The 27,952-nt window shown below is 35.4% G+C and overlaps 1 protein-coding gene across 1 annotated transcript in view; it reads left to right on the forward strand.

Moving 5' to 3' along the window:
• The window catches only part of LRP1B (LDL receptor related protein 1B), a 575,589-nt gene that overhangs the window by 309,405 nt on the left and 238,232 nt on the right, over positions 1 to 27,952 (forward strand). The window contains exons 18-24 of the mRNA XM_075152715.1: positions 1,791 to 1,871; positions 3,249 to 3,416; positions 5,280 to 5,462; positions 12,344 to 12,544; positions 14,924 to 15,169; positions 22,688 to 22,885; positions 24,512 to 24,716. Of these exons, the coding sequence (XP_075008816.1) occupies positions 1,791 to 1,871; positions 3,249 to 3,416; positions 5,280 to 5,462; positions 12,344 to 12,544; positions 14,924 to 15,169; positions 22,688 to 22,885; positions 24,512 to 24,716 (1,282 nt within the window). The remainder of the gene's footprint in view (positions 1 to 1,790; positions 1,872 to 3,248; positions 3,417 to 5,279; positions 5,463 to 12,343; positions 12,545 to 14,923; positions 15,170 to 22,687; positions 22,886 to 24,511; positions 24,717 to 27,952) is intronic.

Consider the following 27,952-nt stretch of genomic DNA (forward strand, 5'->3'; position numbering starts at 1 on the left):
CTGATCTGGAATATTTCTTCAGATCATTTAATCAGCATTTATTTCACCTGCTGTTTTTCAGTTTGGCCAAACTTTACATAGTGTTTCATGGTTTAGAATCTTATTTATTTATCCTCAAGCACTGTGGTTGTGCAAATGTGTCAAATACTTCTTTTTTCATTCTGTCTTATAATTTGATGGCTAATGGACACACTAATGGCATTTACTTAGCTATTCTATTTGTTGGTATGTATTTTCTTCTATGAAGCAGTTTAAAATTCTTCTTGTATTTGCAAGTTTTTTATATTAAAGATAAAATCATGGTTTGCTTTTTGTTACCATTACAAATTGCTGATTTTTAACTGCACCGGTCTTCAGCTATGAATAACTTTTGGCTCCTATTGATTCAAGAACTTAAGCATACTTATATTGGTGTATAGCTGGGATGAGCAGGACTGGAAAGATGATGTCAATATCATAATGCATACGCTTTTTCTTAAGATACAACCAGATTTACTAAGAAGCATGACATTTCCGAAGACAATTTGAAAAGAGACCCTCCTTATTTTTCTACTGCTTTCCTAAAGGAAATAAGACTTGTGGTTATTTTTGGTGTCCATCTGTTTATCAGTTCATTGTCATACCATTTGCACTCAATAACAGAAGGGTAAAAGAAGTATCAAAGAACCGGAGCTTTTATAAGGCCGCTGGATAGCAGAGAGAAATGAGATTGGTATCCACACTGTGGAGAGACTTCACTGTGAGCTCAAGAGGCACCTTTCTTGTTTTGTCTGTCTGCAGAGCAATCAGCACAGGGATGGCTGTGAATCAGCTACAGGATGTGCATTTCTTTGCGAAACAGGGAAAGGAAAGGAGTACTGGGGATACCATAGGGGCAATGAGAGGAAGTATTGTGCCTGTCCTTTAGGATGTGAGAAGGAGCTGTGGATGATGGCGGAGGCTGGGACTATGAGAAGCAAACATTGGAGATACTGCAAAACATCCTTGGAGAGACTGTGGTGGGACGAGAATCATGAGATGGGGGTGGTGGTGGTGAGGGTAATCACAATTAATTTCAACGTGTTAATGGTATGAATGCACATACCTAGCTATGTCGTTGGTTTTAGAAGAAAAACAAGTCTGAAAAAATTCGAGTTGTTCTATGCGAAACATATTAGACAATTATAAAAACAAATCTCTGTGTGTAATATAGATGAGTCTCTACTTTACAAATTATATTGTCTCAGTTTTCTACTAATTTTACTGGAATGCTTGGAGGAAATGATTGTAAATACTGACATTTTAATTTTGGATTTTATTATGTCACTGTACAATAACTTTATTTCTTGACTGTTCTTTTGCTTGGTACTCATTTTATAGTCTTCTATTTCCTATCTTTTACTGGCAGTGTTACTGCAATTGGAGAACTTTTTTAATGTCAACAAAAATGTTGAAAATATGGTTTGTATCAGTCATCAAGCTATAATTAGTCATAAATATTAGCATGCTTAGTGGCAAAGACAGCCCTGGTCTGATGAGAATACAGGACCATGTCATATGACACAGAATAATGCATTTCAGTGGTCCGTGTTGAGAAAGGATAGGGTTTGGACCAATATTTATAGTTAAAAGCCTTTTTATCCTCTCTTTTTGGTGTCTCACCTTTTTCTCCTCTCCAGATTAAGTATCTGGCAGATGCAAATGTTTGATACAATACACCTGTGTAATTTATGCATATAGAAGAGTGGAAGAATATTACTAAAGAGGATATACATTAAATAGTTTTTATTTCTTCTTGAACACTTTCACAGAATTCCCAACATGTGAGCCACTAACTCAATTTATATGCAAAAATGGAAGATGTATTAGCAGCAAATGGCTCTGTGATTCAGGCAAGTATCAAGTGTTCGATATCTGAAATGAATATGGTAGATATTACATAAATATTGCTTTGATATTCACTCTTTTCTTCTGAGACTGATATTGCCAGTTTGGCTGGTAAGTGGTCAGAGAATAAATACAGTATTTTTAAATTACTGACCTGACCTAGAAAGCAGCAGTATTGGAGCTTCATATAGGGAATGATGCAGTGGATATAGTAAATTACAAATAGTATATTCTGTAGAATGAAGTGTGATGCAATCTTTTGTTATTTTTTTTTTAAAAAAAAAGCTAAGCTATTGCATATGAAAGTATTTTCTACTTTTAGAAAACAAAATAGTTCCAGTGACCAAAATACCTAATTTTTTGTTGTGCGTGGGCAAGTTTAATTTAATTAATAGCATCTCTCAAGAGGGAGGGCCAGTAAGACTTTACAATGTAGTTATTTCTTTTGTCTGAAAGAATACATATTTGAATGACAGCTGTTCAAATGAATCTTTTCTCAGAGCTTGTGATGTGGGACTGATGTCATGCCAATCCGAATAACATGGGGTTGGTTCTTCATCCACCATAGCATTTGATATTACTGTAATTTTATGAGGCTGTCAGGAATTCATAGCTGTAAATGGACAGATTCTGCAAATTATCATAGTGTACTTACTGAAATTCTGTGCAAGGAGACTCTTTAGTGTTTACCTAACATATTTATCTTTTCCTTCCCTTGGCGATCACATTCAAATTATAGGAATTGCCTTAAGGTTGTTGTAATGACTACAACATTAGAGTAATGGGAAACTACATTCCACCCTTATTTATGTGCTGCCATCTTTTTCCACCTTGCACTGTTGCAAGTGCGTGGAAACAACATTTGTAATACTGTTGAAAAGAAATTCTAACATCAGATTTTCGTTTTGGTTTATATGAAGATCTTTGTGTGTGTACTTAACTGTCTAAGTTAACTTAATGAATCACTGAGAATAAAGTAAAACCACTGTGTTTGGAAGCCTGTGTAGTTACACAACTGAATAGAATCATAGAATCATAGAATCATTAAGGTTGGAAAAGACCTCTAAGATCATGAAGAAGAAGAAATGAAGAAAATCTACAGCCTCCTCATGCTTGCTGGTGTCTGTGATTGAATAACTGTGGATAAGTGTAAGTGGTTAGACTATCCAAAACGAAAGAGAGTCAAGTGCTGTTGGTAAATTAGAGTTAAGGAATTACTTGCATTAGAAATAATTTTACCATATGCCTGTGGGCAGTAGACATACTATCTTATTTACTGCACGTTATTTTTCTCTTGCCTTTTTGGAAATATCCTTTTCTCCTCACATCTTTTATTCAGATTTTTTATCTTTTAAAATAATAAAAAAAATTAATATTTGCAGATGATGACTGTGGTGATGGAAGTGATGAACGAGGCTGTGTTCACTCATGTTCTGCTGATCAGTTCAGATGTTATAATGGTAGATGTATCCCAAGTCATTGGGCGTGTGATGGTGACAATGACTGTGGAGATTTCAGTGATGAAACCAAAACAAACTGCAGCAAGGAAGGTTAGCTATTTTTTTCTTCTCACATTTTAATACTTATAAATACAGAGAATACTTTATTATAAATACAGAGAACCTGTCTTCAGTCAATGGAAAAAGAGAAAATGCTTTTAACCTTGGTAAAGGTTGGAATGGAAAATATGTCAAGTGTAATATGATAATACAGAAGTGTATCATAGAAGAAGAATGCATTTGAAAACAAAATGGGTATTATACTGAGATAAGTTTTGTAGTTTTACTTTACTGAATTTTGCTAAACATGATGTTTGTCCGTTTACAGAGATGCATGCTGCCTGGATAAAGAGACAGTAAGCAGCATTCCTTAAGTTGCCATTTATATTTTCTGGGTTTTTTATGCAGTAACACTCTCATTTTTGTGTGATCCAAATTACTGGGTTGGGGTTTTTTTTGTAATAGTGTTACTGAAGCATAAAAATGTTTTAACAAACTACAGTCCATTTAAATGCCATACATTGTATTTATTTGGGTGGGGAGAGAAGAGGAGGATGCTTGTAGTAAAGGATAAAGAATAATCAGATAAGAATGAGGGAATATTTATCTCATACTTTTCTCATTGTGATTTTTCCACAACAAAGTAATTGTACACAATTTTATTGGTTCTTTTTTCATGAGTTTATATTCTAAATCTAGCTGCAGACGTCAAATGGATGAATTAGCAGAATGCTGTGCATGAGTAGTGTAAAGTCCTTAACTTTTATATATTTACAAAATTTATTTTTATTATTATTATTTATCTGTATCAAAATAATTGGTCTGGAACTAAGCTACTCACTTTCCCTTCTGTTTACCTCCACCTCAGACCTTAAAGTCCTGCTCTGCCTTTTTATACCTACCATATTATGTTGGGATTTGCACCACTGTCTCTGAAATAGCACTGTTTTACTATCAGTTCATACATCTTCTATGTCATGCTCTGCTACATGATGTACACTTGTCCAGCAACTTGTCTTTGTTTTATTTACAATAGAATGCAAGAATGCAGGTTATTTAGGGAAAAAAGCAACGAGGCAACTTTTAATAAAATAAATCATATATTTATAGACAGTGCCATAATATTTTTTTCAAATAATACTTTTTGGTACAAACAGGAATGTATAAGTTTATCATTAATTGAAAGTACATGTTATTGTCATTTATATGTTATGAAATACTGGAAATACAGTGGTAATACTATGGGAAAAAGAGGGCAAGGATAGAATTGAAAATACTTAGAGAATTAAGTATGTGATGAATAATTAAAATCATATAGTTATTGTGTTTTGAAACATTTAAGACTGATTCTATAGCTGCTCTGAACTGAAGTTCATTGCTGTGGAATTCAGAAAGGCTACAACTAGTCTGCCAGTGCTGTAATAGCACACGCCAAACAGGTGTCGGGGCCAGAACTCTTGTGTCAGTTAGAGCAGAGGTGTGACCTGTCATGTTTTGTGAACTAGGAGATGGACCTTGTTGAAAAAAAGAGGAGAATGAAGGACGAGGAGGGAATGTAGCTTGAAGGTGAGAGGCAGGGCTTACGAAGCACCAGGAAGGCTTCATCAGCCTTGGCCCTCTTTACATCTCCAAATTCATTCTTGTCTGACAGCTGTGCAAAAAAGAAAAAATATTGGTATTTACCTTGAGACTGCGGTGGAATGGAGAGTGAAGGGAGTGAGCAGGATAAGAAAGAGCTTGTGTGAAGCTTGTGTTGGAGTGATGAGTTAGAAAACAATAGTGAGTTTTGAGTGTTATACCTGGGGACTCTGATTTTGGCTTTGGTTAGGAAGGGGGATCCTAAGTCATTGTAGACTTGGCATGGAAAAAACTCACGTGAGTAAGTTTTTCAGTGTAATTCTTATTTTTTCCAAGAAACTCCCTCTCCTGGAAGATGCAATGGGAAGGAATTTCAGTGCAGTCCTGATGGGAACTGTGTTCCTGAGTTGTGGCGCTGTGATGGAGAAAAGGACTGTGAGGATGGTAGTGATGAAAAAGGCTGTAATGGAACTATACGACTATGTGATGAAAAAACAAAGTTCTCCTGCAAGAGTACAGGTATATGCTTGCAGATATGTTTTGCTCTCACTTACTCATTGTGTGTGTGTGTGTGTGTCTGTGTGATTTGATCACATATTTGAATACTGCTTTTAATGTTTAATACTACTGAGGTGATGTTACTTATTGTACTCATACCAGGAAGATTCCCAACCTGTTTTTTGATTTACAATATAAAATGGATGGGTTTTGAGATTACTTAAAGCTGAAACTCTTCTGTATGATAGTACATCAAACCAAATACTTAAATGTAGCATTTGTACTTCAATGTACTTAAATGTACTTCAAAGTCCAGGTATTTTCCTTCATTTTACATCTTTGGCCCTAAAAGTAAGTTGATTGAAATTGTATAAAGTAATTAGCTAAAAAACTTCAAAGAATTAGAACGGCAGCACTGGAAATTCAAACCACAATATTGGAAAAAAAAAACATTCTCTGAGAGTGTTTAAAAGCAAATTTTGCTAAGTATACTTCATTAAAAAATGTGAAAAGAATGTGACAATCTTTACATGAGGATATTTTGCAAAATAATGCTTAGATGGAACATTTTCTTAAGGGACAGTCCAGTTAAGGAAGAAATTAATATATGTCAGCATTGTATGAATATTTTTACAATTTCTTTCAAAGCTTAATGAAATATTGGGGTAAAATAACCTTTAAAAACAAAATTTAATTCAGGATATAATAAGTAGTAATATTGTTGCCATTAGGCAACTGCAATTATTACAGGAAAGGAGAACCCATTCTAATGCCTGTGTTATAGCTAAGCATGATAAATGTTGCAGTCTAGTTACGTGAGCTCTGTCCAAAAGTATTTGTGTATGGATACGGTAAGATACAGATTTATTCAAATCTGTAGTGTGAACAGAGTTCATTTTTAATACGTGAACTACTTTAGGATGTCTTAGAAATCCTTGGAGGTTTGCTGCTACTTGGATTTTATAGAAATTATAATGTCCAGGTAAATAAATATGGAATATTGAATTTCATCTAAAACAAAACATTTCCTTTTATGTTCTTACAGTTTCCATAAAGATGTATAAAACAAGTAGCTGTTAAATGAAATAGCTTCAATAGGTAAAAAGGGATTATTCACTTTTAATAGAATGGTCTGTTCCCTGAAACAGGCTGATAGAAACCCTGAGACAGGAAATACACTTCTTCCTGATGCTGTCTTTTTCCTAGTGCTTAAAAGGTCTCAAACTAAGCTGCCTCATTACACACTTACCAATGTTTACAGTTGTGCGCAAGGAAGGCAATATCTCAGTCAGTTTACAGGATGAAGGATGAAATGCGACTTCTCTAGCTGCCACATATAAATGCAGCAAAAAAATTATTTTCATCAAACATTTGCTAAATTCAAGGGTATATATGGCTTCGATTTAGAGGAAAATGCAATCATGCTTGTTGGTTGTGTGGAAACATCACTTTAGGAATCAGTTGTGACAGTTTCATCCATAATTTTTTTTCTTTCATTATTTTCCTTCCATCAGTCCTGGAAGGAGCCAAGCTGCTGTTCTGGAGGAGGCATGTTGGTAATGCATTAGAACAGAAAACAGAAAAAGCAAATTTTTGTTTTGCTGCTTTTCATTTTAATTCCATATGGTGGGACAAATGACTAATAATGGTTTTATGAGAAATAGCTTCTGTCATGATCCTCTCAGGTTTCAGAATAAACGTCATTTTCTCTATGGATTATTCTAAAGAAATAATACTGTCTGGCTTCCACATTTATGAGAATTGTTCCGATGAGGAGAAATTGGCTAATTCTCCCCTTATAGATTGCTAGGTGGTGGCATCTGATTTCCTAATACAGAATATGATGGGTCTGGGTAGGAACGTGTGTATGTGGGGAGGCGAAACAGACAACACATTTTGAGGGAAATGACAGTTGGTGAGAACAGTAATGGTGAAATGTTACTGCCCACTTATTTGCTTACTTCTTTTTTGTTTTACGGCTGTAAATGGTAGCTGTGGGGTCTTTCCTTACTATAGTTTTTGTTGGCTCTGGTTAATCTGTCACAATGCCACAGGCATGTGTGCCATGTTACAATTACAGCATTTGTCAGCCTTCAGCCAAATGTGATTTTTCTGCTTATCATAATGGTGGTCTCAAGAACCCATCATATCCAGCCCCTTTTCTGATATGCACTTAAGATTATCCAATAGAGGATATTGTATAACTTACATAGATAGCCTTTTAGTAATTTGCCTCTAACAGTTGAACATTTTTTCCTAATAAGTCATCTGAATCTTTGCTGCAAGCTTAGTTGATTCTCTTTAGCTTTTCATATGTCTTCTGTCATATGTCTCCTTAACTGCATTTTTTGCTGAATAAACAAGTTGTTGTTTTTTTTTTCCCCCTCGCATGTCTTCTATTTTTATTTTATATTTTTAAACCTTTATTATTTTGGTTTGTCTCACTGGAACTGTCCGACCTTGAGTATCCAAAGTCAGCCAAAATGCTGCAGGGCACTTCAGTTAACAGATTTCAGAATGACGTTTCTAATTTTTTCAAGAACATCACACGGTTGTTTGTGGTGATGTGTGATGAAAAATATACTAGAGTTTGCGCAGCAGTAGAATATGAGATGCAATAACTACGTGATTGAGATTGACTACTCTTGGGCTGATTCTAGCCAGTTATCTTCTGCTTTTAAATTAGATTAGAATTCTTTTAAATTAGACTAGACTAATTTAGATTAGACTAAAATCCAACTTCCTATTTTAAATTCTGATTCTGTCCTCCAAAAGTTATTACAGGCATGAATTTCAACTCAGTTTTATGTACTACATAAATCTATCCTTTTTATTCTATCTTCCTACTTTGCAGTTAGTAGTACTGGACCAAGAGCAGAATCTGTGCAATCTCACTTAAAAAATCATCCAATTACTATAATGATCATAATCAAGTACTTCTGTGAAGACAAATGCAAAAGAGCCATGAATACTTAAGTTTAGTAAGCAGTAGATCTTAACTGTGTTGTATATTTGTCATACTTACTGCTTTTTTTATTTCTTTCAAGAAGCAATTAATTTTATATCTTACCATTTTTAATGCTACCCTGTGGGCTTTTATTTTGTACTTCTTTTTTCTCACATGTTAATAATATACTAGAGGGAAAAAAAAGATGAGGGAAGAAGTAGGATTTCTTTGGAATGGAAAATAAGGATGTACACAGAGAGGAAATAAAGTCAAGGAGTGATCATAGTGATACTGGAAGAAGAGAGCAGCAGCAATAGTACTATCTGGATGGGGAGTGTAAGTCAAGACACAAGTATGTGACAAGTAGAGAAGAATGGAGAAGTTGATACTTCTGGAGGCAGGCTGGGAAGGAAGGGTTTTTGAGAAAGAATTGTGTGAGGGCTGATGAGGAGAAAGGGTTACTGTGGAGAGATATGGCATGAGAGGAGTTTTGGAAGAGAAGAAAGTATAGTAAGAACATAAGAATGGGAAGCATGGAGGAGTTCAAAGGGTGGGTGGAAAGGATATCAGTCATAAGGTGGCTTTATCAGCATTGCTTCCAATTGTTCCCTGCCTGCTCTGTCTCCTCTCTCACTTTTAGATCTTTAGAGCTGCACATCTTGTACAACGACTTTAGTAATCTTTTTGAACATAATGATGGTTCAGAATGATGAAATTTCTGACTGGAGTGGTGGATTCAGTTGACATTAAAAATTTAAATAAAAAGGAACCACCACAGCAAGTAAACTAGAAAACGATATATGTTGTTCCAATACCGTTTTTATCTTCAGTTCATGTTATCATTGTTTTCTGTGGTAACAGCTGTCTTCTTTAGGCCCTGAAATTTTTTATTCTGTCTCATCCAGGCGACATTTATAAACATCTGCTTTCTACTAAAAGCTTTTAAATACCAGAAATGACCATGTTCTTGAAACAAAGTAGTTCGGTCTAAGTCTCAGGTTTGTTCTACAAGACAAGCAAGATCATTGACCATCACGACATTTTGTTAAATATGTCAGATTAGAACATTCTTTCATTTTGATAGGAATGAGACTGAGTCCATTCTATAGGTTAGGAAGGCATTACAGCTTTAGGCAGTAAGAAGTAACTCTAAGAGGAAACTGAATGCAATTAACACTCCACCAAAGTAGTTTTCCTACAGTTGAATATATAATTAGTTGAAAAACTTCCTGGGCTCAGTATCCCAACAAAGACTGAACAGTATATAAAAAGTTAATTCTGTTGTACTTGCTAGTATTTGTAGGAAATAAAAAATGTTGGAGAAGCATTTGGATCCGGCTTTCCCACATACTTGTTTCTTCAGAACTTCTGATTCACTACTTTACACATATTTCTTCTGTATTACACAAAAGAGCTATGGAAAGGAACTGATATATCCATTGAGGCAATTAATTTGTGATGGAATTTTACTAAAAAGGTTCCTGGAAACCAAAAATGTGAATTGCAATAACAGGCAATAAAGCAAAAATACTTCAGTGAGTTTTAAGTAATGATTTCAAGACAGTCATAATACTTCATTAAGTCCATCTCTTTAGAATTTTTGGCAAAGATTAATTCCTTGTAAGTATATTCTACTTAAGGACATGTCATAGCTATCATAGTGGAAGATGAATCCTTTATTATAAAATATATCTTCATTAAGGTAAGAGAAAGGCAGGAAAACTGATTTGCTCTCTAAACATTTGTATGTATAAAAGATTAAAAAACAGATTAGAAGCTCTACTGGAAGGAACGTCAATTTACTCTGGGATCTGGTTAATGGTGTTTTTCATTAGCTTTCATTCAACTGCTGTGTTATAATAATATATAAAATCATTTCAAGTTAATAATGAATATGGACACTCTTTTCGAAACACTTGTGATTGCATGTAAGGATGAACTGCATACATATCATACATAAAACTTTGTTTTCTTGTGTCTGTGCAATTCTGTCTTTTCAGTGTAGGATATTTGGGACTTTGACCATTATAGAAAATGGTGAAAGCTTTTCATTCTAACTGACACCGCTCCCTGTTTAAGTGTTCCAGGTGATTTTGCACTGTTAAAATTGTTTTCTGTTGTTTGAAACCACACTCACTGTAGTATGATCCTTCTTGCTTTTCTTCACCGAAAGTGGAAGCAGTCTCACATTTGCCTTGTGAGATGCTACAGAAACATATTTCTTTCATTGTTGTTGTTTCACTGTATTTTATACCAGTGTCATTCTGTGAGGACGACGGCACCCTTTCCTTTAAAAGAAGACTAAAATATCAAATGAAAACCATTACGCTAATCTTAAGCAAATATTTCCTTTAAAGGAAATTGAAATCTGCTGCTGTATTATGGCAGACAGTAGAGTTACAGTTAGGGACAGTTGGTACACTGTGTGGACAGCTGTACAGAATCTATTTTGAGGTGGTTTTATATTGAACTGTGTCATGGGTGATAGAGTAAAAGACAGCCTGTAGTGAATTTGGCACTGATACGTATTAAAGAACCAAGGAGATTAGAGTTTTACCCTAGTTGAATATTTCACACACTCACTCTCTTGCTTCCCCCACAAAGTCATAATCAGTCTCGATTTTTCTATTGGGAAGATTGCTGCTAAACTGGGAAGGTTGGGCAGAAAGTCGTGTCAGTTCACGCTGTGCAACAGTTAGCAGTCACCAGTCCCAGGCATAACCAGCCAGTCCCTGGGCATCCACTAGCATTGCTGTCGATGAGTCCACACTTTTCCAGCATCTTCCTTCCCGTTCCAGCCTGATTTTCTCTACCTAAATAGTTTATAGGCAGAAACACAGTGCAAGATCAGCTTCCTAACCTGTGGTTCTACCTGTTAGAATCATAGAATCGAATCATAGAATTATTTAGGTTGGAAAAGACCTTTAAGATCATCAATCCAACCGTAAATCTAACACTGCCAAGTCCACCACTTAACCGTGTCCCTAAGTGCCACATCTACATGTCTTTGAAATACCTCCAGGGATGGTGACTCATCAGAGACATTGTCTCTTTATTAATTGGAGAATAAAGTACATGCCACTTCTGTTCAGTTCAGGTGTTATCAAAATTTACAACTAGCCTCTAGTCGTTGTATCTGGCAAGTCACAAGTTTATGCATGAGAGTTGAAGAATAGCTTGGGACAGGAGCACACATACACACGCACACCTGTAAGTGGTGGCATTCACAATCTCGGTTATTTTTCACCTGTTAAAATCCCTGGCTTGGGTGATTCTAATTTAATACCTGTATGTTTTTTAAAGATCATAAACCCTTTCTCAGTCAAGAGACTGTCTTGCATCTCTAAACATTGATGGTCAGCACAAAAGTGGAAATTCATTTTCCCTGTTTGAGGAGTGTAGAAAATGAAGCCTGGTTTGATAAAACTGAAATCATGAAGAAATTTCATCTGCTGTAGTTGTTTTGTCTAAAAGCTGATAATTTTATCTGACATAATCTGGGAATGTATTGTGTATACTTCCTAGAAAGATTTTTGTTTCTCAAACCCATGCTAATAGAAAGTCATATATTGAAACATTGCTCCTATGGAAGGTTGTTGGAGTAGAAGATAAAGGAAGAGAGATGAAGAAAAGCAGAAATTAAAAAAAAGTTAAAACATTTTACTATAATTCGGTATATTTAACAGATTATGAGGATGTGTCCTGCCTGTATGCAGTTCTGTTCAGCATAGAAATAATTAGGATTGATGTTGTTTGGAAAATTAGACTGTCAATACTGATGTGGATGATGCTTCAGAGTATAAGTACAAGTTGGTTTCTTTCTGTTCATCTAAGAGAAAAGTACTATTAATAGAAAAGCATAATAAAAAAAAAAATCTGTGTAATATTACTGAAGGTTTTTTCTAAAGTTTGCTTCCAGTCTGATTTCCTGTGTTTATTGTCTCTTTTCTCCAAGGGAGATGCATTAGCAAAGCGTGGCTATGTGATGGCGATATTGATTGTGAGGATCAGTCTGATGAGGATAATTGCGAGGGCTATATGTGTGGACCACCAAAATACCCTTGTGCTAATGATACCTCCATCTGCCTACAGCCTGAGAAGCTCTGCAATGGGAGAAGAGATTGTCCTGATGGATCTGATGAAGGCGATCTTTGTGGTACTTCTTTTAGACATGTTTTCCTGATTATTCTTGATACTGTTTGTCACAACACTTACTGTCAGAAAAAACAGTTCTCATGTTAATCTTACTGAGATTTTATCACGGTAGCCTATGTGAGGATTTTTATTTAATTTAAATCATACTGGTTTTGCGCTTGAAGTATTAGTTTTCTTCAAATAAGGGATAACATAGTTCCTTAGGTAAGTCTTTCATTTCCTAACCCTTTAAAATACTCCTGGAGGTAAACAATTTAAAAGGCTCTGGTATATATGAAAGGATTTAAGCTAATTTGCAGTTCTCTCAAACTGCAGAAGCTTGATTTGATAGAATCCTGTCAGTACGTGCGTAGGAGTTCATGAAGGCATTGGGATGACTAGGAGGAGTTAACATGTTTCCCTGATGGTGGTGTTGAAAGGATTTCATGGCATGTCAGACAGTGTAGGTTATCTCAGCAAAATTGTATTCAGTATTTGGAAAAAAAGTACAAAAATAATTTTACAAATTTATAAATCTGACAGAAGTGTAACAGATAACCTAACTGAATTATTATAAGATATATGCAAAGATAAAATGAACAGATTTTAAAAGAATCTACAGCAGTAGTATTGTACTGTAGTGATGGTTTAGGGATAAGAAGTGAAACATGGTTTGTAGGAAAAATTTAGGTAATTTTATAGTTCTTTTTTATTATATCTACAATTTACCTTTCCCCACTGACCTTGCTTTGCATAAAATGTTTTACAATCTCCAGCATTCTGTTACAAAGCATTTGGAGATGTTTACAAGCATTTTCACCCTCTAGGATCTATCTTTACTAGGACAACCAGCACTGCGCTGTGCTGAGTCACCTGAATTGCTTTAGCATAGGAGACAGAGTTCATTGGCTGGGCAACAGCTGCTGCAGGGTATAGCAGAGAGATCTTTACACTGTCCTGCTCTGTTGGCCTGCAACAGAGGGGATCTTAAATTCAGTGTTCCTCTGGAATATGTTCAGACCTAAGTCCTCTGAGAGCTACATATGAATCCCATGCTGTCTAGACTCCAGGTGAAAGAAATTGTAGCGTAAGGTCATTTATATTATTTGTATGCTATTTCTGTGTTTGGACAATTATCTTCCTACTAGTAGTAGCCTATTTATGACACCTATATCCTGTTGGATACTGTATAGGACCAAGCTTGATTTTTAACGGTTGTTAAAACTTTTATATGGTGTGTTATTAGTCAACAAGTATTTCAGCAGTTGTTAATTATTTAGTTTTAAAACATACCTAAGCATAAACTGAAGGACAAATGTGGGATGTTGGGCAACACATTTGCATGTTAGACACATTAAGGAGCTTCATCCTTTTTTTGTCATGATAAAAATACCACACAAAAAACCAAACTTGAAATCTGAATGAAGGACTGTTAGAAGGGCTTTTTTTTTTTTAAGTGGGAAAGAAATAGTTCTTCTGTAGAAAACTGTTGTGTTTTATACATCTTATCACAAGTGAGCAAGGCTTTCAGAGACTTGTTAGAATCAAACAAAATAACTAAAAGACACAAATAGATTAAAAAACAAAAGTGAAGCCTAGTTTCCAGTGTAACAATGGACCAATTTGGCCCTCCCATTGGTTCCCTGGATATCAGTAGTACTATGAGGTAAGTAGTTCTGTGCTTTTTTGCTTCAGAGGTCACAGAATTTCTCACAGACACAACTATCATGCTTTTAATTCAGATGCTTTAAAGGTTTCACAAATCACCTTCAATCCATTTAGCAGAGCTTTGAAAATCATCAGTTACCTGCAGAATATAACGTGAGACTATTGACACAAAGGATGCAGAAGTAGTATTCTCTAGTAGCTGTTACTGGAAAGGGAGGAGAAAGAAATCCAGGTTTTTAAATCTTATTTGTACATGTTTCTTTGACAAGTTGCCTGGGATATAGATACATAGACTTGGGATATAGAGTTGGAGCCTTCTTCCCACAAGCTCAAGTGGCTGGAGGCAAGGGAAGTATTTGGGAAAGTATGCTTATTTCTCTGTGCATCAGCTTTTGGTTGCCGTTGAAGGTGGTTGACCCATAATGGTCTTTGGACTGGCTCCAGATGGACACTCTTTAATTCTTAAGTGAATGAAATAATATGCATGAAAGTATATACATTGTACACCTGCCATTCTAAAATCCTGAAGGATTGCCGTAAAGCTGCCATGCTGAATACTTACAAATTAGATAAAAATAAATATAGAAAGCTGTTTAACAAATGTAAAATTCAGTTTGCACTTCTTAGAGGTCTTTTATGTGTTTTGGTTGACCTGGTGACTTTAGGAATATGCAATATAACTGACAGCCCTTACAGCCCTTAATGTTTTGGGTTTTTTTCCATGTTATTTCAGATGAATGTTCACTTAACAATGGTGGATGTAGCCATCAATGTTCTGTGGTTCCTGGAGGAAGAATTGTATGCTCCTGCCCTGCAGGATTCAGTCTTAGTATAGACAACAAAACTTGTGAGATTATGGATTACTGTACCAAACACCTTAAGTGTAGTCAAGTATGTGAACAGCATAAAAATACTGTCAAGTGCTCATGTTATGAAGGCTGGAAGCTCAGTAAGGATGGAGAAAATTGCATTAGTACTGGTAAGTTGAAATTCAGTGTATCTTCGATATTCCGGATGTTAATAGCTGTTATGTCCATTTGATGAGAGGTTATTTCCTTTTTTTAATAAGAAATATAGGCTTGGATTATCCAAATGTGGGGCTGATAGCAATCTGAAGAATTTATTAAAGCTGTCTCTATTATTGATGCAGGATGAAGGGGTATTGAAATACTAGTTCATTGCTTATAAGACTTTCTAAGAATGTTAATACCAAATAATTTCTAAGTTGTTTAAAGTTTTATACAGTTTTTCATGTATATTTAATATGCAGGGGATATATATATGTAAGTGTGTGCATATATATATGGAATATGGGGGATTTACTATGTATTTTGAAGAAATGGATCAACCTGTGACATCATGATATTGATCAGTATTACTTGAGAGTTCAGAAGTTTAATTTTGAACATGCATCCACGCACATATAGTCAATTATCTGTTGCCTGTTAGCGTTCATAATTTGAGCTTTTTTTTCACCTACAACATTCTGGTACTTGTTTTCTGACATCAGTAAGCCCATTCAGCTCGCTAATCAAGAAGAAAAGCAACATAAGCCAAAACAGGAGAGGGGAATGCATTCCCCTCATTGTTTGCTATTGATATGTACTGAAGCATGATTTAGAAACTGTGTTAGGGATGTCTTTTTCAAGTGCAGTGTGAATATATTATATTTCTGTGTATGAAATACAAAATGTATGCAGCATAAACTGTCACACCGCATCTTTACGCCCCCTGTAGGGAATTAAAAATAGCATTGATTTTGCGGTCTAGATTTTCAAAATTTCAGTTTAGGATTCTTTGATATTTTTATTCTTTATTATCTTTATTCTTTGATAGTATCTTATCACTTCTGAGTAGAAATATCTCCCAAACTGTCTATCATTTATTTGGATATTTCATAATCCAATAGATACCATGATTAAGATATTCTTGATTTATTCCAGATACTCAGCATTTCCTCAAATGAATCACATGAAAAAAATCTGAATCAGTAAGCTAGAAATAAAAGCCCAAGTTTCCTATTGCTAGTCACCTGAAATAATTCAGTAGCTAGCAGCCAACTTAATGGTCCATATATCAGAAAAGGCAAATTCTAATCCTTCTGCTTTGACAATGTTTGAGCTAATTTACAAAACATTTTAGAAACTTTGTTACAGTAGTAACAAAGCCCATAACTTAATTATGGCCAAAATATCTATTGCATGGAATGAAAATGTTTCTCTTTGCCAAAACAATGAATAATTAAAATTTAGTTTTATGTCATGAATGTTCTCTTAAATTAAACGTCTTGCCTTTGAGCTATTTTTTAAATTCATTAAGAATGTGGTTTATATTCATCAGGCTGGAATAACTGTTGTTATAATTTCCAGAATTATTTCCACATTGAATCTTTGTGTCTCAATAATTGTTACTATCCTATGTAAATAGTTACTACTACAGTATGAGATCAGGAACGTATGCTGGTGACGTTACTGAGCTATGCTGATAGTAGACTCTCAAATTATGCTTCACTGGCATATTACTGTGGTTCTGTATACCTGAACTTTATTTTATTGCTGTTAAAGTTCTTATGACGCTGCTTTAGTCTTATTCTCATTGACTTTTGATCAATCTAATTTGTTTTATTATGGGCATCCCCAATAATTCAAAAAGTGCATTCTTACTGGGTTACAGAAATGAAAGGATTAAAAACATTTAAGACAGTATTAGTAACTTGGTGGAGGAAAGCTTGAAACAAACTTTAAATTAAAGCAAATAGAAACGAGCAGTATTTGGAAGCTAAGGGAAGAAGCCCCAAAGTGAAATATACTCACTTGTGCTGAAAAGTAAGAAAAGTGAGACTACAGTTTCTCAGTTTTTCTTAAGCCCATGAGATATTTCTGCTTAATGTTTACTGATGTTGGTGAGAATCTGAAGTTACAAATTTATTTTTACAGATTTTCTCAGGAATGTAATATTAAATATATGATCTGAGACCAGTGATGTCAGCTGGTATAAAGAAAAATAATACCTTTCTTTACAAACCGTAAAGATACTATCCTAATGCCATTAAAGCTGCAACAAAATTATTACATATTAAATGTGACATATGCTTTTATAGTCACTAATAATCTTGACCCCTTCAGTTTTTCTTTCGAAAGGCATGATAAATACTGTGAAGGACAGATCCTCTGATACTTTATTGTTCACTGTGTGAGCAGCATTTAGTAAAGTGAGCACAATTTTGGTCTCATTTGTGAATCTGTTAGCCTCAAAATGTCAATACTATTTATGTCTCTGTGCATGAGATCTTAAATGAACATAAAATAAAGAAAAAGGCTTTCGTATAATACTATAACAGGTAGATTTCAAAGTGATCTTGCGAAGATAAACAGTCCCCCAAATGCCAAACTACTTCTTCAATAATACCAGTTGGTATAAAGTAATTCTTAGAATAACCATAGTGATTTAAAATGCCTTGAACCGGGAGTAGGTGTGTATTATATTAGAGCAGTAACTAATACTAATAATCCTTTTTCCAGGACAAAAAAATAACTCAGAGGAAAATTATTACCTTGCCCTTGGCTACATTTTTTGCTATCTAAAATAGCACTTTCCTATATGCAGTCAAACATTTCACTAATACACAGCAATAATGTGTAAAGTTAGTATGCAGCACTTCACGTTTTCAAAATATTGTAAAAATATTTACTTGAGAGTCTGTCAGAAATCTAATGGGAATATGAATGCTGAAAATGCAGTGATGTATGTGATTTTTTTTTTTTTTTGGATGGCATATCAGAATCAAAAACTGTGGTTGTCAGAGGAATCTAATGAATTACCAGAGAAATATAATGAGTTATGGAATAATAGAGTATATAGAAATAAATGGTGTGAATTGAGCAGTTCTTTTCTATTTAGTTTCTCTTCCAGTGTCTCTTTCAATGTCTTTCTCTTAGTTTCCCCTGTTTTTCCTTATTTCTGCTTATGTTCTCTTCATTTCTTGAAGGTTTTAAGCGTTGTGTTTTTCTCTTTCAGAGTTTCTTCACTTTCCATATCTCTTGTTTTCAACTAGTTTGCTTTTTGCTGTTCTGGCATGCGTACTGTTACATTACTGACTTCCCAAAGACTAAATGTTTCATTCACGTTTAAATTTGTATTGATTGAAGTAAAAGTATGCTACAGAGCTCCATTATTCAGATAGAAAGTCAATATAAATTACATATTTTCATATTCTTTTTTCTAGTTTCTCTTGGAACACATTTCAAAATAAGTTGTGCTGATGTGTTGCACTTTAGATGATAATAAGCATCCAGAAAAAAAAAATGTTCTTGAAAGATATTTAAATTTCATGTTTATGTTCAGCCTTTCAGAATTTGGTATAACAAAAGTTAGATGAACTCAGAAGCACTTAGCTTCATATGGATTTAGTTAAAAAATGACTGTCAACCTTTTCTAAGCTGTGGGAACTCTGTTATGTTGCTAGATATATATATTTGGAAAAGAGGATGATGTGTCTGTATGTTTGATCTGTTTCATCTGGGTTTAAATTCAGTTTTGTTATAATTTCCAGATAGCTTTCAATTCTAAAATGGAGGGGAAATAAAAAAAAAAAGTAGTATGGTCCAATCCTCTCTAAGCAATGTCAAGCTTTTAATGAAGTTTTTTTTCAGACTCTTCATGAACTTATCATTTTCCTTTGAGGTAAATTTCATAAAAGCACAGTATAGGTTGCTTGCTGTGCTACTGTTGTTACAGTAAGCTTCAGCTGGCATTTTTCCCGAGAAAGAATTTTAATTTAAAACCACTGCAAAAAGTGAAGCATTATTCTTTCTATACGGTCTTTTTTGAGTGTGTTGTTTAGGCAGTTTTCTTCTATCATGATTTTTTCTTACAACGGTTAATGCAGTTCATGCTTTGTTCGTATCATATATTTTATATACTTACCTATATGGTAAGAAAGCTTGGTGCAGTCATGAAATCAGAAGGTACAGAAATGTATGATTTTTGTCTAATAAATTGTTATCAATTTATTAAAAAAAAAGCTTTAAAGGTTGGAATCAATAACCATTACATTGAATTGAGTTAAGGTGAGATTTTATGAAAATAGTCATCAATTGGTAAAATAAAAACTATTTGCTCTCAATTTCTAGAATAGGAATCAAGTGGGAAAATAACATCAAATTTTTGTTTTATACAGTGATGGAAGCATAATCTTAAATAAAATTGATTGGATTCAGTCTGAAAATTCTAATTCACTATAATATAGCTCATTTTATACAGTCATTGAATGATAAGGTTGGAAGGAAGATCAAAGGCTATCTAATACTGCCGTTGTTTATCTGCTTTCAAAGACCTTCAAGAGACCTTCAGTGGTGAACCCCAAGTTTCCTAGGGGTGAGATGTTTCAGGGCCTCACTCTCCTTAAGATTTTTTTTCTAGCCTTTCTGAGTCTTCCTGCTTCAGTTTAAGCCTTTAATCCTTGGTCTACTTGTTATTTATACAGAAAACATGATTTTTCCCGTTTTCAATTCATCGGCCTTTTATGTCGTTGGAGAATTTTATGTGCTTCCACTCATCATCTTATTCCATTGGTTTTTAAACTAAACAATTCCAGTTTGTTCATTCTTCCCTTGCAGGCCATATTTTCTAGACCTCTTACAACACTTGCTGATTTCCTCTTGCATTCCTGGAGTTGATTCACATTCTTCTTTAGGAGCCGTGCTCAGAACAGGGTACAGTATTGTAGACTGCCTTCACCAAGCTTAGGAGGAGGGAGTGGAAGGGTTGTATCATATTTATTTCAAGTGCAAACCTTGAGTTGACTTTATTTACAGTGCCGTGCCATTGTTGATCTAATTTTCTAGATTCTTTCCTACAGATCTGGTATCCCGTCAGTTATGTACTCAATTTTATGCAGCTTATTATCCTTGAAACGTGGTACTTATTACACATACAATAATAGAGGGATCAGGCAGTAATAAGTAAAATTCTAGACTACTCCAGTGTATTGGGTTTGCGTGGCAAGGTTTTGGTAGCAGGGGGCTACAGGGGTGGCTTCTGTGAGAAGCTGCTACAAACTTCCCCTATGTCCGATAAAGTCAATGCCAGCCGGCTCCAAGATGTGGAAGGTGTTTTAAGATTTAGATTTTATTTGCTCATTACCTTACTGTGATTTGATTGGTAATAAATTAAACTAATTTCCCCAAGTTGAATCTGGTTTGCCTGTGACAGTAATTGGTGAATGATCTCTCCCTGCCCTTATCTCGACCCATGAGCCTCTCATTGTATTTTCTCTCCCCTGTCCAGCTGAGGCAGGGGAGTGATAGAGCAGCTTTGGTAGGCACCTGGTGTCCAGCCAGGGTCAACCCACCACATCCAGTCATCCAGGCTACGGTGATTGATTGATACATTATGTAAAGCAGAGTGGTGGCTGGACTCTGGCTCACAACTCACCAGCCAGGCAATAATTACTGCTATCCATTTGGCTGTATTTAAATAGCCTTATCATAGAGGAACATATGTAAAACTGCTTTCTGTCTGCTTTCTGAATTCTTTCCAGAGAAATTTTGCACTGCAATGCAGTGCCTCTTGTTTGTCGCAATGTCAATCATTCTTTTATGTAGTATCACATCTGTGACTTGACTGTATATCAGCCACAATAACTAAGGATCTGAATTTACATCTTTGCATTGTTATGGAAAGGGTGAAAAAGAGAGGGGAAAAAAAGCAGCATGTGACCTGCTCATTTAAACCAAAACGTCCAAATAAACAAAATGGTGTTACTTTGCCTACACATATTTTCTTACCCATTTCTCATTGTTGATTTACATTCTTAAGTATTGTACCTTAAATTTTTCAAGATCCCATTGAACTCTAATCCTTCTCATCAGAGTACTTGATAATTTGCACTGAAGGTTATGTAGCTTAAGCTAGGCTTCCTCTACTTTGAATGAAAAAAACCCATCCAACATAGCACAGATTTGTTAGGTTTCTTTTTTTTCCATTGTGGTTTTAATTACTGAGAAACATAAAAGAAGCTACTGCTGATTTCCATCATGTGTGTTCTTATGCATTAGAGTTGCCTAAAAAGCAGTATGTCAGTAGTCTCTGGTCTCCTGCATAATAGCTACCAATTTATCAGAAATTGGGAAGTGCCATTAAAGTGTTTCTCAGGTTCAGATAACTGGTACTTGTGAAATAGCTACTAATGTCAGTGATCCTGTTCTTCATTAAATTATTTAACTACTGCAGAGCTTTGAAAAATTGCCTTTGCAGAAAGTCATTAATTGCTTTAACAAATAGTAGGATCATTTCGAAAGTCCAAGCCAGATTATGAACAAGTACTTCAAGAGCAGAAACATAGCTCTACTGAGGTACCTGATTAACTTAAAACATCATAGATAATTTAATCTATATGTGCAATGGTTATCAAGAGAAGAACGTGAAATTAATCCTTTTGAAAAGAGGTATATAAGCATCTTTCTATTTGGTGATAATTTGTGCAACCTTTTCTTTGAATATTTTAGAAGAACAATGCAATATTGCCTATTGACATAAGCTGCCAATTATTTGTCTTTTATGTAAAATGGAAGTTTAATTGTATGGAAAACAAAGAATTGCAAAAAAAAAAAAAAAAAAAAAGGAAAGCTACTTTCCCACAGAAAAGGATTGGTGTGAAAAACTGTCTTTATTAAAGTGGATATACCAAGTTGATCCAACAGTTTACAGAATCTGATTTTTGTCTTTCTTGTTTGTTTTATTAACACAGCTACTTGTTTGAAAAACTTTTCCTAATCTAAAATATGTAAGAACTATAATAAAAAAAATCAATGTTATAGTATGGTTGACCTATGCAGAGAGCGTTTACAGGTATTTATGTATAATTTGATATAAGCTCACCGACACAAATAATCTAGCACTAATTGAATAACAAAGGAAGGAGAACTTTAGCAGTAATTAGACTGATGGGATGTAACAATAAGCATGTAAAATGTTCATTTCCTTGCTTGGTAGTTTGGGGTGAGGTTTTTTTTTTAAGCACTTCAATTGAAAACACAAGGTACATTACATATATTCAAAAGGTACATTATATATATATTTTAGTAAATTGTTTCAACTAACTGGCATTTGAAACAAGGAATAATTTGATGGATTAATTTTTCTGAAACTTTTGAGAAAACATTTTAATTTTGATGACATGCGACTTTTTAAAGCTCTAATTACAGACTCCTTGTGGTAAAGCTACAAAACATAGTTCAATAGTTGAGTTTGATATTCCCAAATTTAATGTTTAATATCTCTAGTTGTGATCAAAGATAATGCTAGAAGGGAGAAGTGAGAAGTCTGTGGGACCAAAAATGTATTTGAAAGACTCCTTATCAGAAGATGAATTGTTTTAATCATCTGTTTCTCCTGATAAAGTATTCTATTGTTCATATTCCACTTGTCATTTATAGCAATATGTAACAGTATCTTCTTTATTATTCTTTTGAAATGTGTAATCTTCTGCTTCCAGATCCATTTGAGGCTTTCATAATTTTTTCTATTCGACATGAGATCAGAAAAATTGATCTTCACAAACGTGACTACAGCCTCTTAGTTCCTGGTTTAAGAAATACAATAGCACTTGATTTTCATTTCAGTCAGAGTTTACTGTACTGGACAGATGTGGTAGAGGACAAAATTTACAGAGGCAAGCTCTCTGATACTGGAGGTATGAATTTAATCTTTAATTTCTTAACAGTAAGAACAACTGCAGTTACAGGGTGTTAGACCTAATAAATCATAACTGAGCTACCATTCCCAGAAACAGAATTTATGATGGCATTCTGGCTTTAAAAAGGTGTATATCTAGATTGTACTTGATGTAGAGCTAGAACAAGACTTTTTGTTACAAAGGTTTCCCTTTGCCATAGGCTATCGGAGAAAGAAAATGGCAAATGCAAAGAGCTGATATTTCTTCCCAGTCCAATGAGTGCTATATTGATTTTTTTCATTTTTTGTAATTTACTTTCACCTTATTAAAAAAGTATAAGAATTTATCAGACACCTGATAAATTATCTGCTCTCACTAGGTGAAAGAATTTGCTTCATAATTTTATACCATTCAGAAAGACTTGTTCTTGGCCCTGGTGACATAATTATGGCCTATAACTCAATATAATCTCGTAATATATACAAAAGTGTTCCTACAAAATGTTCTTTGTTGAAGTGTATATTCAGGTGCTTTCACTCCTGCATGAGCTAACAGGCATAAGCAGGTTTAACTTCCTTTTGTAAAAGTTCACATATGCATTTATACATATGTTCTCCGACACATTTGGTTTTTTGGTTTTGGGTTTTTTTTTCTTTTCCTTAGTAGATGGTATTTGTGGGTATTTTTATATCCACAGATCCAGACCAGGAAAGAAATACGCTACACTGCTAAGCACGTAAAGACAGCCAAAGACTTGCTAACTTTTCATTAATGGTTGTGGTGTTTGTATGAAACCAGCAAGGTGTAGTCTGTTGTCATCACGCTGTATTATAATCACACTATAACAAAACGCAAGTGACTTCTGTGCTCTATTAATTAAAAAAAAAAAAAATTATTCCCTCAGTCTTGCAACTGTCAAGAACTGATTTGCACCTGCAAAAAGCTCTGTGCCTTCCTGGAGGTCCTGAGGGCTAACAGAGAGCTTCTGTAGTTGCTGTTTGTGTGAAAAATTTTGATACACTCCAGAGGAAGTATTTGGTAGGGAAGAGCTGTTAGTAGACAGAGATAGTATGAATTGTGCATGTGAATTCGAAGGAACAAAGTGAGGCTATTTATTGTAGAGATTTTCAAAATGTGTTGTCCAAACAAGGTTCTCCCTGCCATTTCTGTCTTCATCACAATGTTTCAGTTTTCTCTTTTACTGATTGAAAAAGAACTGAAGTAGAGCTGCATGAGTTTTGTCTAGTATGTCTAGTCACTGGGAGGCGAAGCATGAGCGCGTCCTTCACAGATGCTGCAAAAGAGGTCCCTGGTAATAGGGCACGTGTATGTCTCCTGTGTTACTCTGCATGTGATCTCTGACGTTTATGGAAAATTTCAGAGCTTTACTTACTAAAGCATTAGAGAACTAAAAATTTCTATTTCTATGGAATGAAGTTTATTTGTATATTGCCCAAAGTGTACTTATTTACAGCAGTCTATCGCATTTGTAAAGAAAAAATGTCACGGCATCCATCAGATTAATCAAGAATTCACTCCAAGAGCATATGATAGACTTGTATGTCCATGTTCACTGTATCAGACTCTACATTAGTTCTTTAAGACTTTCTCTCTCTCTCCCCCCCCCCTTTCTTTTTTTTTAAGGTGTTAGTGCCATTGAGGTGGTAGTACAACATGGCCTGGCCACACCTGAAGGTCTTACTGTAGATTGGATTGCAGGAAACGTATACTGGATAGACAGCAATTTGGACCAAATTGAAGTAGCAAAACTAGATGGCACTTTGAGAACAACGTTAATAGCAGGAGCTATGGAACATCCAAGGGCTATTGCTCTGGATCCCAGATATGGGTAATTAGAAAAAGATTACTTTTTTGTGTTGCAAAGTATTTTAAAGACAGAGGTTTAAGTGTGAGATTATTTGATTTCCTTTTTTGTTGTGAGTTATGGCTCCTAATTTGTCTTTAATAGTTCTTGAAAGTTTATTTTGAGTGAAATACAATCCATTATTAGTGTGTTTTGCCCCAATGAAAAGGGTTAAGAACAGGTAAGTCAGGAGACAGAGGTGTATTTGTTGGCAAATTACTTCCCTTGCTATGTGACTGTTTCATTTAATTTTTTAATGTGGATGATAGTAACTGAAGCCTTTGGTCTAACCTTCCTGTGTGGTTAATGGACAGATTTAGGTATTGCCAAGGTGATTCATCTTACTTAGAGATTGATTTTTCTGTTGAGACTATAAAAGTATAGCTTTGGTGTTACTGAAAGACTAAAAGTTGACTGAGGTAAATCCCACCTTTTGTGTTTGGTTCTCCATCTTTAAAGTGGAGATCATGCTTGCCAACTTCTGTCAGTATTTTTTCTACCTATTCATAAGGGATATTCTATAAACTGGAGTATTATTAGTCATAAGCAACTGAGTGTAGTAGATTGAGCCTACTACCCTAAATATGTATTTTATCTAATGCCTGTCATAATTAAATGTTTCTAATAAATATTAGAATGTTTTCATAATAACAAACAAAATATTAATTAGAACAGGCCAAAATTGGGTGTTTAAAAAACAGCTTAAATTAAAATATTGCCTGATTTTGGTAATATCCTAACACAATAAAAACTGTTTTCCCATAAAGTGTAATTTTGGCAATCATCAAACATATAAATGTATTTCACAATTCCATTTTAAAATCTTCATAGTAAAAAAACCCCACCAACATTAAAACTTTGCTTAGGATATTTTTGCTTCCTTTTGAAATTAGCCTCTCATTTTTTTGGCAGAGCAAAAATGACCAATACACACCACTTATATTAAAATTTAAGTCAATAGACTTTAGTGGAAGGGAAGTAAAACTGTTCATGGAACCCTTAACTCCCTGTTGAGCTAGGTGTTGGTTCTGATTCTTTATTGAAGTTCAGTCTACTACTACAAAAATTTTACGATTCTTGGAGGTAGAGCAGTGTTTGAGGCTATATGAAATTGCAAACTCATTACAGAAACCTCATTACCCAATATTGTGTGTAGCTGGATCCTCTTAGAGTGACCAAAAGGTAACGATCAATAGCTACATCCTCATCTCATAAATATTGTTCTTTTGGGGGGGGAACGGGGAGGTCGAGGGGGGAAACCACAACAAATTACAGTGAGTTTGCAGAATCATCATGTTTGATTTTCTTTAGGAACCTGCTATGGTCTATCATGTGTCTTCACTGAATATTTATTTCAGAAACACTGCTGTGGACATAAAAATAAAAGTAGATAAAGGTCCCAGAGGGACTCCAGGTCTCAGAATCTGGAACCTTTATCTACTTTTATTTTTATGACCTGGGGTCCCTCTGGGACCTAAAATTCTGAATGGGGAAGTACATGCTTTAATGAGTAAGGACCCTGCCCTCTCAATTCAGATGCTAGAAAGCTTATTTACAGAGTGCATCGCTTATCTATAGAGATCTTTAAAAAGAGGCACCCTGTTGGCAGAAGAATTGGCAGATAAGTTGTTCAAATTAAATGGTTGGGAGGAAAAAAAAAATCAAATCACCACTCTTCCTGAAACTGAAGGTTTAATCTGCCTTTTGAAAAGCTGGAAGCAATTGTGTGCTACATTTTTTTAGAAGTAAGGAAAGAATAAAATCTTTGAACATAGATGGGAACAGCTCTTCAGTCTTTTCAGAAATAAATATGAATAAACAAACACTGATGTTTCAAAGTAGATGGTTGTGTTAGGATTACACAAATCCTGTATCCCAATGGAGGTGAGGGTGCCATAGCTCCATGCCTTTGATTCTAACCTGCAGTGAAGCTGAGCGTGTATTCCCAGATGCACGCACAGATGCACATATACAACGTACATAAATGCATATACACGACTGCCCACAAAGGTCTACCCAGGCAAAAATTCTCAGCACTGAGACAAACAAACAGCACCAATGGTCTCATCCTGTTAACCTCTCTGTCTGTTAAGGATGAAGGTCTTTTAGTGGGAAATATATATGTATGTATACTGTGGATTCTTCCAGTAGCTGGGTTTAGACAACCAGTCTACCCAGTGGCTGGCCCCAGGATTGCTGGGCTGCCCAGCTGCGGGCTCCAGGATGTACGAGCCCCCAGGGCTGCAGCCCCACACCAGCTGCTGATGAGCATCCCATCACACACACCGTAGCTGTGCGGGGGCACCCAGTCCTACCCGGTAGCTAGCCCTGGATCCTCGCTGTCCCCAGCTGCCACACGCACATGTAAACGTCTCTCAGTCAGGAGCCAGACCTCACGGTCTCTCTGCCAGTTAGCCTGGCCCCCCTGGTCCCTCTAGTAGCCAAGTTGCCCAGGTGCCTCGCTCCCAGAGACGCGGGCATACCTCTGTCTCCCATCCATTTAACCCACTCGCCAGTCTGGCTTCACCTTTGCCAGCGATCGCACACTGACACGCACACCCTCACTCGCTCCGGCTGCTGGCACCCCGGACGTGCAGGCCCTGTGAGCTGTCGTCTGGCTCCAGCCGCTGGCACGCAGCTGTCTGTACGGACAGCGCGCACACGGAGCAGAGACCCTCACCCAGGGAGAGAGTTAGAAATGGAGTTTGGTAGGAAGACAGGCCTTTTTATACCCCTATCCCTTATGATAGAAATGTAGCGTCTACTGTCATTCACAGGCACTAGATGGAGAGGCCTTATTAGAATATATGTGCAGGACTGAAGCTGTCTGATGTTACTTGTCAAAAGTTTTGTTACAGTCTGACTCTCTGCAGTTAGCCCTTTACAACTAATTAAAAGTTTTCATACCAAAGGTATTCTTTTCCTTTAACAAATAAAAAAAAAATTTGTGTTGTTGAAAACTTCGTAAGCTAAGAACAATTAGAGTGTATTTTTGACCTTTTGGTGACACTGCTGCTGTTACTTAACAAGAAACTTCTTTGGTTATACAGGTGAAAGCTCTCCTTACTGGAAAAAAATCAGAGATAGTACATAACTGAGAGAGCCTACCATAGAACACGTATTTTCAGTTTTCTTAGCGAGACTAATCTGTATAAAATTTGTTAGTAACATACCAAAATCTAGGGGTCTTCGTTGGAACACTCTTAATAATAAATGGAAAT

Source organism: Calonectris borealis, chromosome 6 (assembly GCF_964195595.1).
Source record: "Calonectris borealis chromosome 6, bCalBor7.hap1.2, whole genome shotgun sequence".
NCBI classification, from domain to species: Eukaryota; Metazoa; Chordata; class Aves; order Procellariiformes; family Procellariidae; genus Calonectris; species Calonectris borealis.